The 13,158-nt window shown below is 29.4% G+C and overlaps 2 protein-coding genes across 2 annotated transcripts; one reads left to right on the top strand and one right to left on the bottom strand.

Annotated features, from left to right (window-relative positions):
• Nucleotides 1-8,027: 8,027 nt before the first annotated feature.
• Nucleotides 8,028-10,877, top strand: LOC119689984 (chitin deacetylase 1). The gene is made up of 5 exons (XM_038104953.1): nt 8,028-8,265; nt 8,323-8,459; nt 9,027-9,361; nt 9,909-10,431; nt 10,484-10,877. Exons 1-5 carry the CDS (start codon nt 8,118-8,120, stop codon nt 10,760-10,762), a joined length of 1,422 nt encoding a protein of 473 aa, XP_037960881.1. The 5' UTR covers nt 8,028-8,117; the 3' UTR covers nt 10,763-10,877.
• A 191-nt stretch (nt 10,878-11,068) lies between these two features.
• Nucleotides 11,069-11,617, bottom strand: LOC119689717 (U6 snRNA-associated Sm-like protein LSm7). Its single transcript, XM_038104606.1, has 2 exons — nt 11,491-11,617; nt 11,069-11,431 (listed from the first exon to the last, which is right to left on the bottom strand). The coding sequence occupies exons 1-2, from the start codon at nt 11,506-11,508 to the stop codon at nt 11,111-11,113; spliced, it is 339 nt and encodes a 112-aa protein (XP_037960534.1). The 5' UTR covers nt 11,509-11,617; the 3' UTR covers nt 11,069-11,110.
• Between the last annotated feature and the right edge of the window lie 1,541 nt (nt 11,618-13,158).

Raw genomic sequence — 13,158 nt, 5'->3', positions numbered from 1 at the left:
TATCTTATATATAAAATTAAGTTTGTCAAAATGTTAGTTACCGTACTCCTCCGAAACGGCTTTACCGATTTTTACCAAATTTTATATGCGTATTCAGTAGGTCTGGGAATCGGCTACTATCTATTTTTCATACCGCTAAAGTGATTAGGGTGTCCCTATCCAGCAAAAATATCTTTATTGCTTTAACAAAAATTTTTTTATTTTTTTGACATAAATTTTTTTATATTTTTGAAAAAGTAAACTTGCTATAATATGAAAAGTTGTTGTCTATGAAAATACTGAATTCATAAAACTGCCCCCTAATTTTTGCACTATCGTTGATTCCCAAAATGCTCTCATTGACCGCGTATTTCCAGATGTACACATACAATACATAAATCATGGGTGGCTGGCAGAAAAAGCCATTAGCAGCAAAAAAAAACGTGGACGTTGATGAATTAAACTTCAAGATAAAGCAGACATTGCCAGGCGACTTAATATCATACAAATCGATCGATACAGTTTGTGATACCAACGAAGTTGTAAACTATCCAGCAGAATTTTTAAACTCACTGGATTTGCCAGGCATCCCACCACACATTTTACGACTGAAAGTTGGATCACCGATTATTTTACTTCGGAATTTGAACCCACCACGGCTATGCAATAGTACGCGATTGGTAATTAAAAAATTGATGAAAAACATTATCGAAGCCACCATTTTGAATCGCAAGGTCCGAAACGAAAAAGTTTTATTGCCACGAATTCCAATGATTCTCACAGACAAGCCAATTTAATTCAAACACGTTCAATTTTCTATTAGATTGGCATTTGCAAAGACCATCAATAAGTCACAAGGCCAAACGATGTCTGTTTGCGGTCTTATATATAAAATTTCCATGTCACAATGTTAGTTACCGTACTCCTCCGAAACAGCTTTACCGATTTTTACCAAATTTTATATGCGTATTCAGTAGGTCTGAGAATCGGCTACTATCTATTTTTCATACCGCTAAAGTGATTAGGGAGTCCCAACCTAGCAAAAATATCCTTATTGCTTTAACAAAAAATTTTTTTATTTTTGACATAAATTTTGTTTATATTTTTGAAAAAGAAAAATTTTTTTCTTAATATTTTATGTAACTACGCCAACAAGTACATCGAGCATTTACATACACTTCGTTCTTCGTCTTCGCCTTGCATGGCAGATGGAAAATGTACTAAAAATTGAAATCTAAAGCTTTCACTAATGATACTATAACAAATACCGACGGATATCCAATATATCGTCGAAGAAATCCCGATAATGGGGGACAATGGCGGGTGGTGCCGTATTCGCCTCTGCTAAGCTAAACATACAATGCTCATTATTAATGTTGAGTTTTGCAGTTCTGTGAAGAGCATCAAATATATAAGTATGTCCATAAAGGCAGTGATATGGCTGTGTTTAGAGTAGAAAATACTAATATAAATGCTCCTCCAATGAACAAAAACGGTGAAATTACGCTCTACCAAATTGGTCGGTACATCAGCTCCAATGAAGCTGCTTGGCGTATCTTCGGTTTTCTAATTCATGAACGGGATCCAGCAGCTGTTCAGGTAGCCGTTCATCTTGAAAACGGTCAGCGTATTTTTTTCACGAACGAGACAGTGATTGATCGTGGTACAAATCCACCTAAATCTACACTCATTGCATTTTTTTAATTGTGTAATAGTACGGATGATTTTGGTGCCTTTGCAAGAACATTACTCTATTCACAAGTACCACGCTATTTCACATGGGCTCAAAAAAAAATGGATGCCCCGCAAGCAAGTTTCACCAGTTTATGCATGTCTCAATTTATTTAAATCGAACGCTTATTTATAGTTAATCCAAGACACACTGAGTGCTTTTATCTTCGACTGTTGTTGGTTAATGTTACTGGCCAATTATCATTATTATTATTTACAGTCAATCCAAGACAATTTAAATTTGAAGATACAACAGTTGTTGCCAGGGAACTTGGTATCATACAAATTTATTGATTTTAAATTAATAATTTAATAAATGAACTATAATAACTTAAAAATAATATTGTTTGGCGTTTATTTTTATTTTCCTTTTCGTTCATAGCGCTCCATGCCTATTTCATGCATATACCACATACTTACACACTTATAATAAGTAAGTTACTTTTTGTCTACACTAGAATTTATCTAGAAACTAGAAATAATTTATAAGGCAAAACAACGTTTGTCGGGTTATCTAGTATATATATATATATTCATCATTATTAATATATTTTATTTTTATTTTTTATTGTTATTATATTATTATAACATTAAATTAACATATACTATAATCATATAATTATATTATTTATTTTATATGACTTTTATTGTTTTTCTGCATTGGCTGAATTTTTTGAATTTTCTTGTCATTATAGCATTATATTATTTATTATTAGGTAATTTTACACTATGTTCGAATCGCGTTTAAACTTAATAGTTATAGACAGACAACTTAATAGTTATTGTCTTAAATAATCTGAAGTTCTTATGTAAAATAAGTTAAATGTTAAATTTGCTGTAAATATGTTATAATTTAATAATCGTAAATGGAAGTACTTACTTACTTACTATTAGAGTATGAAAGCAGTCGCTAGCTACTTGGAAAGCTTGTATTGATGTGAATAATAAGAACACAATTTGAATGCAAAGAACTTGGTTCAGAGATTTTATCTACTTCTACTTGGTAAATAATTTGTTTAAGCGGGATAATTGATAAATTTAAATACAAAATAAAAACTATAATTTATTATTTATATTTAAACAAGTTACTTTTAAATATTATTCCGATATTTCAACTATCTTTGATAGTCATCTTCAGGGAAACTAACAAAATACACAATGAAAAATTTATAGCGGGAAAATAAAAAAGAAAATCATACAATAAATACAATAATAATAACCACAAAAAACAATAACACAAAAACAAAATAAAAATTATAAAATACAGATACAATATTCTATGTTATTTGATAATTTTCCTATAAGCCTGAGCACAGTTGTCCGTATTCGTTTTATAATTTAGTCTCTTGCTATTTGGGATTTTTAGTATTGGAAGTATTTTTAAAAAGTACCTTTCAGCTTGGTTTATTTCTTCATGTAAGATTTTTACATTGTCAAGATCTGGCTCATGTTTGCAGTCAATGCAATGTACAGCTAATGCTGTTTTGGCTTCAGCAACACTCTTGTTTTTCATGCTATATTTATATCCAGCCATCCTTGTTTTAAGTTAGTTTTTGATCGTACCTACATATATTTTATTTCATACGTTGTACCCGTCACCTTTACTATTCAGCTGGTACATTACATTAGTTAAGGGAAAGAACCCTGAATCAATACGCGAAAACTGATAGGCTGCTCTACATAGCACTATCTCAGAGCAGTCACTAGTTGTATAAAGGCGGTATGCAGATCTTAGATCAGCCATCGAATAATCAGAGAAGTTTGTGAGGATTACATAATTTAGTCAAAAAGAAGGGAGGGACTCTGTAGAAATTGAATATCGACAGAGCCTTATTCTGAATTAACATTTGGCTTAATAGCATTCTTCTCTGATTCTGATTTTCTATCCAAATCAATAGAAGAGACTTCATTTTTACAATTAATGGATTTCTAGTTTTATTAACTTGTTTAGCCTGCAAATATGTGAGAATTTTTCGATAATTCTTTATTTTGTCCGCATCACGATAAAAAATTGTTCTTATAGTGGTTGGAGCTAAAGCCAAAATTATTCCAATATCAACAGGTTTTTCTTCAAGTTTAAAACGTTTTAAAATGTCAAACTTTATACTTTATAAGGCAAAAATTTACCTTTCCACTTCACCACACAAATGTATAATAACACCTTTTTACTAAAAGCTTAATACATCCAAATCCCCTGTTAAAAAATGTGACCTACAAGAAATAAAATAGTAATCCCCACTGTACTCATATATCAAAAAACGACGCAAATCGAAACACTACCGATATAATTCGAATCAATACAAATCGGGCGACACTAATCGGGGTATTAGTATAATGCACTTAAGCAATTTTGCAATAAATTTCATATTTGATTTAAATGAATTTAATACTAAATCAGATCAGTTTTCTTAAGGTTAGTATGACTTATGTTTGTTTACTCAATCGGAATCAACTCGGTAAAAATATGATAATGGAGTTCGATAACTGTAAGTGGAAACATACCCGTATATAGAATTAGAGACAATAGATCTGTTCCACGAGCTATTTGTAGTAAAACTCGAGTAAAACACAAGTAAAGTACAAACTAAGAGCGTAACACAATTAAAGTGCCAAATTACGCTCTTTACACAGATTTTCATGGAACAACTTTGTGTAAAGTCTGGTGAGAACACCAGTGCCACGCACATAAACAATACAAAAATTTAAATTTCAAACCAAAACATCTGATTCACACATCAACACAAATTTCACTTGAAATAAAATGTACGAATAAAGTCCGTTTAGCATTTTCAAATTTCGACAGGGATGTTACGCTCTCTCAGATGCTTTCATTTATTCGAAAATTTTCTGGTGGAATGCACTTGTGTATACACAGTGTTACTCAAAGTTACTACGAATATGTCGTGAAACAGACCTATTATGTACGAGTAGCTGCAGTTAATTCCAATTATTCTATTCTATTCTATTTGTTAATCCTTTGAATTATGGCTTACATTTATTTATGTTTTTATATTAATACATAAATTAATTAAAATAAATTTATTATACACAATTATTTTTTAAATTATTATTATGGACGTGTGCGAGTTAGGGTAAGTTGATGCTAAAATAGGAGATTTTTTGGGATTTTTGCACTGCACACATTTAGCCATTTATCAACACGTATCGACATATCACTACATTATCGGCACAACTTAGAATTTCCTTCATTTAGAACGCAACTTAGCCTAATTCGCACACGTCCTTTATTTTTGTTTACTAGTTTAAATTGCAGTAACTTCAAGAGGTGATTCAATTGCCTAAGTACCAAAAATTATGCCAGAAGAATTTAATTTTGAATAATCTGCGAGATATATGTAGATTTACACAATTATAGAATAATACAAGTATTATTAACAATCTTGTCAGAAGAGTTAAATTTTCAATAATCTACGAGATATAGGTTTACACAATTATAGAATAACACAAGTATTATTAACAATAATGATTTATATATACATAGGTGTACCTGGCCGAAGGATAGAGCTAAAAAAAGAAATGAAGAATAGCAGTATTTTTGGACTTGCACCCGCTACTAGTATGTATAGCGGGACATACAAAAAACGGTTGGAATTTTCAAAAATGTCCAGTAATTGTTGGTTAGCTATCTGATTAATAAAGAGAGAAATAAAAAAGAGTAAGGCAAGACCAGTTGATCCAATCGGACGAAAATGATTTTTTTTTACTAAATAACAACTTGTTTCAAGTATTGAATTATATATATGAAAAAATTTGTTGGTTTAACTGGAAATAAAGCAAGCAATACTCGTATTAGTTGAGTTAATTTTGTTTTTTTTTTTTGAAGAAAACATATGGGAAAATGTGTTATTAAATGCACTTTTTATTTATTATAATATTCATTTGGAATAATATAGTATTATATCATACCAGCAGTAGAAAGTACGTGTAATAACCTATCAATTTGAGAAAGCGTTAGGCCTTTAAAGTACGTTCTTTCATAATATTCATATAATATTATTAAATTCTTCTTAATATTGTGTATCTCAGTTAATAACGTATATCGTATCGTATTGTTTAAAATTTTTGTCCATTTTTTTTATTTGTTCGTATCAAAAGCTTTTTTTGAGTGTAATGCAAATGACGATGACATTATGCATTTTAATATTGAACGTTAAGTAAGTGTGTTTGGTATTTTATGTCTTATGGGTGTGAAAGTTTTTATATTATATTTTCACTACTGTCTATAAGGTTACATAAGTTTTGTATTGTAGACCATCACGCGGGCAACATCCATTTGTGAATATAGATGAGTGTAACAACACATTACTTAACGCAACTTTTGTTTATTAAACTTAACAATTTTTTTTAAATAGTTTAATAACAAATAATTTTAAAAAAAAGATACTTTTTAGAGAATTTTAATATTAATAAAAAATCGCAGAGACTTAAATTTGTATAGAACATATACAGTGCCGAACATAATTATTAGGACAGCAAGCATATTGAACTTTAGCTTAATTTAAATTCATTTTATTTCATTATATTATTTCTTAAATTTAACTTTTTAAAATTAAAAAACCCAAAAAAGTGATTAAATTAGACTGAACAATAATTATTGGCACATCTTATGAAAAATATAAAAAAATATACTTACGGTGACAAAAATATACATAACTTATTAAAATATAGTAATTAAAGCATAGATTTTTTATTTTAAAATTTTTTTTATAAAATGTAAACATTTTTATAAATCTTATATAAGATTTATATCTAAGAATTAAGAATTAATTTTAGATTGAATACTATATTAAAGTGATATTTATTTTGTATTATTTAAAAATTTTATATATCTTTCTATATATTTAAATTTGGCAGGACACGAGTTCGATTACTTTTACTTGCAGTCTTAAAAAATTATTTATGAATAATTAAATACAAGAATTATATCCAAAACTATTAATAATAGGTATTTGGCAATACTCGAAACAGCTGTATGGTTCACTAAAAATTCAATTAATTAAAATAATAGAACAAAGAATTTTTGTTGTTGTAGTTCACTACTTTTCGAAAACCTCTTTATAAGTTTTATATAAATCTTTAATAACTTTAATAAAGACATTTATATGTTTTTAAAAATATGTAGATACGTGTATTAAAAATTTGTAGCTAAAATAAGTTAAAATTGTTATATATTAATTGATATAGTTGTTGACATAACGAATTTAAATATTTAATAGATATCAGGCCTATTCTGAATACTCCCAGCGAAAAAACTCCCTATTCCCACGCTGTTCCCGAACACACAGCTCCCTTATTCTGAATCGATAAGGAGACAGCAGTTTCGTGAACAACAACAATTGTACAAAATTAGGAAAAAACTCCCATTCGCATGCGATTCAGAATAGGGGAATTGGGAACAGGGAACATACCAAATTTATTCAGAATAGGGGAATTGGGAACAGGGAACAAACTCCCATTCCCTTGCGATTCAGAATAGGCCTGATTGTATTTTTTATATTAAATTTATACACTTTTATAAATCTTATATACGTTTTTATTAAAACTTATTGAAACACTTTTAACTCCTATTATTAAATTATTTACTACTTTAACTACTTTATGGAAGAATGATAATTTTATTTAAATACTTCACATAAGATTAAAGATATTTTGCTTAATCATATAAGGATTTGAAAAAGTTTTTGCTATTAACTGAATGTATGTTTTGTTTATCCCGCCGGGAGCGTCAGCGGTCTCCAGTTTATATCTACAATTTATATTAGCTTCTAACTTTATACCCTCATAAGGTTACATTATAACCTTATAGGTGTTGAAAAACAACTGTCATCGATTCGCACCATAATAATTTGTAAGAAACAACTATGATGATATAAACAAACTCTTTAAGTATTTGGATTATGTTTTAGGACTAGAAATGTCCGTAAACATTCAATAAATAACATTTATATTAAAAATTATATATACAATCACAATACCAGCCATTTGGACACAGGACGGATTGCTTCATGTATAAAGAAATTCTTCATTAGCACCTTATAGATTGCGGATATAAATCATAAATTCTTGTATTTATATTTTGATAGTTTCTAGTTTTATTTTTTTTTAGACAAAGTAGTTTTAATTAGAATCTGATTTCTCATTTATTTTAAATCTCATTTCAATTTGAATCTTATTAAGATTATGAATTTCGCAAATTAGATTATTAGTTTAAAAAGTGCATACATATGTATATATCACACAATTTTATTTTTACTTGTCTCTAATTACTATAAGACTTGTCTCAATATTCAGTTGAAGCTTCTGGTCGCAACACTCTTGCTCGCACAAATGCGGAATGCTTGGAAGGTGCTCGATTTTACCGGAATCCCAGCCGTCCGGTGCATAAAATGTGGACTAATAGTGAATGTTCCAAATATTTTTTGTGCTTGGAAGGGGAAGTTTTTGAATTTAAATGCTCAGAAGGACTGCACTTTGATGTTGTTAGACAAATCTGTGATTTTAAACAGAATGTGGATAATTGTGACATAACCGAAGGTAAAAATGTTAAACTTTGTATTAAAATATAATATAAAACATTTATTTTATTTATAGAGACCTTAGCTCCTAAGCCACTGTTAGACGATGCAGATTGTGCGGATAAAACTCAGTTGGGTTGTGGAGATGGAACTTGTTTACCAAATGAGTACTTTTGTGATGGATCTGTTGACTGCCCCGATGGTTCAGACGAGGTAAGAATTCTTATATACTGGATGTTTCGTTTTAAAATAGTTTAAGTTCAGAAGATAGTATCAAGATAAGAAAGTCAAATGAAGCTTACCACGAAAAAGACTGTTATATAAATCATTATATAAACATACTAATTTCTATTGATTGATAAATTTGTGTGTTTAAATTGAAGAACGTAGTAGAAGCAACTTGTCAAAGGACGATTACAGAAAAAATGTTACATGAAAGAAGAAAAATTTCTTTTTAAAAAATATTACTAAGATGAAAAGGTGTATACAAAAAATGATTAAAAATATAGCAAGAGGTATGCACGACATATATACATGACACCATTTTCTGCACTCGTTTAACTACAAAACCATATTAGTCGCGAAATTTAAGGATGTTTGGCATGTGATTTAGACTATTATGAAGAATAATAACTTAACATAACTTCACGTTTTCCATTCGCTTTCCATACGAATTTTTTGTTATTTTTTGGACTAAGTAATAGCCTACCGAAATTTAGTTACTTTAAAACGAAACATCCATCTAATATGTAAATATTTCCATCTGATCATAATTTTTAGGGTTGGTGTGATAGTGAGAATGATCCAAATGCTGCCGATTCTTGTGATATGCGTAATTGTCATTTGCCGAATTGTTTTTGTTCTAAGGATGGTACACAAATTCCCGGACGCTTAGAACCGCAACAAGTGCCACAAATGGTACTACTTACGTTTGATGATGCGGTGAATTTTGAAAACTGGGAACTTTATTCAAAAGTTTTGTTTACACAAAATCGACGAAACCCAAATAATTGTGCAATTAAAGGCACATTTTTTGTTTCTCATCCTTATACAAACTATCAGTTTGTACAGAAACTATGGAACGATGGTCATGAGATTGGTGTACATTCCGTAACGTAAGTATAGTATAAAAAGTAAAATTTAAAGGATTATAAAGATCAACTTTAAGTTGTGACAATTAGAGTTTCTATATTATTATTGTTTTAACATACAATGGATATCAGAAATATGAATAGATAGGGTGGAAAAGGTAGGAAGGACAATGGATAGGCTGAATATAAAGAGAGAAGAGGAATGAGCGATAATATAGAGGGTGGAGATACAGAAGCTAATCCAATTTAAGACGAAGTAACCCTGTCATCTCTAACGATAAACAAAAAATAATAATTGTTTTAAATTACTGCCGTTTTCTATTCATAAATATGTTTAGTAAATACTTACTAAATCAGTGTTTAAAAGTAGGAACACATTTACGTCTTGTGTAAGCTCTTACTTCTTAATTGGTAGAAGTATGTCATCCATTGTCCAGTGTGATTTAAAACATAAAGGAGATTTTTTCTCGTCCATTCCTTGACTGGTCAGAAAGTAAATTTTAATAATTCATTTATATTCAAAATTATATATTAGTCATAGCTATAATATAATTTATTTCAAAAATTATAGTCATCGTGGTCCTGAAATATGGTGGTCTAAAAACGCAACAATAGAGGATTGGTTTGATGAAATGGTTGGACAAGCTAATATAATCAATAAATTTGCATCAGTACGTATGGAAGAAATACGTGGTATGCGTGTACCATTTCTACGTGTTGGTTGGAATCGTCAGTTTTTAATGATGAAGGAGTTTGGTTTTGTTTATGATTCCTCAATGACTGCGCCATTCTCGAACCCACCACTGTGGCCATACACTCTTGATTATAAAATACCTCACAGTTGTGTGGGTGTGAATCAAAATTGTCCTTCACGTAGCTATGCAGGCGTGTGGGAAATGATTATCAATCAACTAGAAGCTGGCGATTACACATGCGGCATGGTTGACAGTTGTCCTCCACACCTGACTGGAGACGATGTATATCGTATGTTAACGCACAATTTTAAACGACACTATCTTACAAATCGTGCACCATTAGGTTTATTTTTCCATTCAACATGGTTTAAAAAAGTTGATTATCTGAATGCGTTTTTGGTATGTGAAAAAATTTTATAACAAATGTTTTTAATTAATACTTCTGTTGTAGAAATTTTTGGATGATATTCAGAAAATGCCGGATGTTTACTTTGTAACAAATCAGCAAGCGATACAATGGATGAGACAACCAACTCCTAGCCATCAGCTTCACTTATTCGAGCCATGGAGTTGCAAACCTAAAAACATGGATCAGCGAGAAATTGCTTGCATTGCGCCAAACACCTGCAAATTACGCAGCCGCGTGTTACAACAAGACCGTTACTTTTATACTTGCAAAGAATGTCCACCACAATACCCATGGATAAGAAATGAATTCGGTTTAGATTAAAAAAAAAAACATTTTCAAGACAAATTTCATGTGCAGGTTTTAATTTTAAAGAATCTGGATCCATGCAAAAGCTATAGAGCTAAATATGTACGAGTAAACTGAAATGAATCAAATACCTAAGTTATTAATATATTAAATTTTTAAAATATCTGTTTATAAAATTTGCATTATTTTGCATTTTCTTAAAAAGTAATTATTTAATAATGAGATTAAAATTATCATTTACCCATATTTATTTAAAAACTTAGTTTTTATAATTTTATTTATTTTAATAGTACTTACTACATTTTTAAATTTATTATTTAATGAATTAAATTAATAAATATTTTTGTGTTTAATATACATATTTTACGCATCTTGTGATATAAAAGGATTTGGTATTGATTCCATGCCATCTTGTGGGCAAATAAGTACTAACGCTGTACCGCGGCAGACAACTAAACCCAAGCTTCTTGTGTCTTCCGCTAATTTCAATGGCTCGTCCAAATCTCGAACGTATTCAACAGTATTGTCCAAAACTAAATTTAGCAGTGCATCGTAGCCTTTTAAGATACCAGAAGCTTCACGGCCTCCTGCAAATTTCACACGTATTTGTTTTTCCAAATATTTTGATAGATCTAAAATGGATTCCTTTCGGCGTTTTTCTTTGCCTTCACTATTCGCACCAGTCTTTCTTAAAAAATATTTTTTAAAGTATAAAACAATTACATCACATTATATTGTACTACCTTCTGTTTCTCTGCCATTTCTATTATGTATTCTTAACGTACTTTGCCGCAAAACAACTTTTCCCGCAAGTACAAAAAGTGTGCGCCATAAACATAAATAAAATTTTGACAATAAGTAAATGCTGCCATGTAGGATGATTTGACATTTAAAATAAGGGTTTATAGTAAACATTTTTAAAAAGTATTGGTTATGTAGATTTTGGCTTTTGTATGCACATATTTTTATTCAGGGTGTATTATTTAACGTGGGAGTTAACTATGTACAGACAGAGTAAGTATCTCTATTGAGAAATAATTTAATTGAGATATTAATAATAATCTGTGCAAATTATTTGTATATGAGTTATACAGGGTTCACATTACGAACTTTGCTAGTGGAAATCGACTTTAAGCGCATAACGAGCAATCAAAGTCAATTTTGTTATATAAAAATAGGGACAACAAGCTTCGAACTTTGACTAAAATTTGTCTTCATTTAGTACGTTGTCCTGAATATAATGTTGTATTTAATGCGTTATCGATAAGTTTTGGTACAAATATGGCGAAATGACAGATTTTTAAAATAATAATATATTGGTACTGCCAACGTTGCTGTTGAAGCTGGGTTGTGATTTACGAATAAATTTTAAAAATGATTTATTTGTTGAACTTTTCAAACATATTTAATATTTGATTTGAAATATTGAAATGATATTTATATATTCTATTTCTTGAGCATATTTTCTATACTATAGAAGTTGAAATTTTGTGATTTCGTGGTTTGCATTGCCATAAAGTACTTATAACATGGAAAACAACTTCTGATACAGAAAGTTCTTTGATAGTTTTAAGACAGCTTCTGTTTGATCAAAAAACTTCACTTAATAACATGTCACATAATAAATATTATTTTTAATTGATATACTACATCGTTTTCATATATATTTTTTATTAATCTATTACGTATTTAATTAATAAAAACAAAAATTTTATTAAGTACTTACTTCTTCAGTGCTTTTATTTACAGCTCAGCTGTTGTTTTTTTAAATTTCATATAAAAAACCCTTGTGAGAAATTTGTTTTTAAGGGTTGCATTCGACATTTTTCTCCTTCAGTTAGCTGATTTATTGATGATTTATATAGATGATATAAAAGCACTTTGTATGGTAAATCATTCTCATTGTTGGCTTTATGAGTAAAACCGCCTATGTGACACAATGAGAATGTAACGTTGATCAGATCGATATATATTCGCTAACAACGATATTAGCTACATTATAAAAAAATATCCATAAAATTTAATAGATAATATATTGTGTTATTTAACAAAACATATGTGCTAGTTTTATATTACCACTTAATTATTAATTAAAACACTTTTAAATAAACGTTGTAAATATTTACTATTTTGTTAGCATTTATTATTTTACACGTAATTATGTGTTTTTTTTTTTTGCTTCTGAGAAAACACGCTAAATACTAATGAACGCTCGACTATTGATTGTTGAGCATTTAGTCCCAGTAAAAAAAGTTCATTTTTTTTTTAAATTAAAACATTCATTATTAAACGGCATATATTATCAACCGTGTGTAATAATATATAAATAGTAGAAAGAATTCTGGTGTGCCATTCACTTAGGAAATACAACATTGAGCGATTATTTGATTGTCAAATAAGTAGAACTCCAT

The sequence above is a fragment of the Teleopsis dalmanni genome, chromosome X (assembly GCF_002237135.1).
Source record: "Teleopsis dalmanni isolate 2A chromosome X, ASM223713v2, whole genome shotgun sequence".
Lineage (NCBI taxonomy): Eukaryota > Metazoa > Arthropoda > Insecta > Diptera > Diopsidae > Teleopsis > Teleopsis dalmanni.
The sequence above is the reverse complement of the archived record's forward strand: the minus strand, read 5'-3'. Positions and strand labels throughout refer to the sequence as shown.

Coding starts and splice junctions, on each gene's coding strand:
- LOC119689984 (XM_038104953.1), top strand. CDS start 8,118: ATGTGGACTAATAGTGAATGTTCCAAATATTTTTTGTGCTTGGAAGGG. Junction 9,362..9,908: donor ATTGGTGTACATTCCGTAAC/GTAAGTATAGTA, acceptor CAAAAATTATAG/TCATCGTGGTCCTGAAATAT. Junction 10,432..10,483: donor ATTATCTGAATGCGTTTTTG/GTATGTGAAAAA, acceptor CTTCTGTTGTAG/AAATTTTTGGATGATATTCA.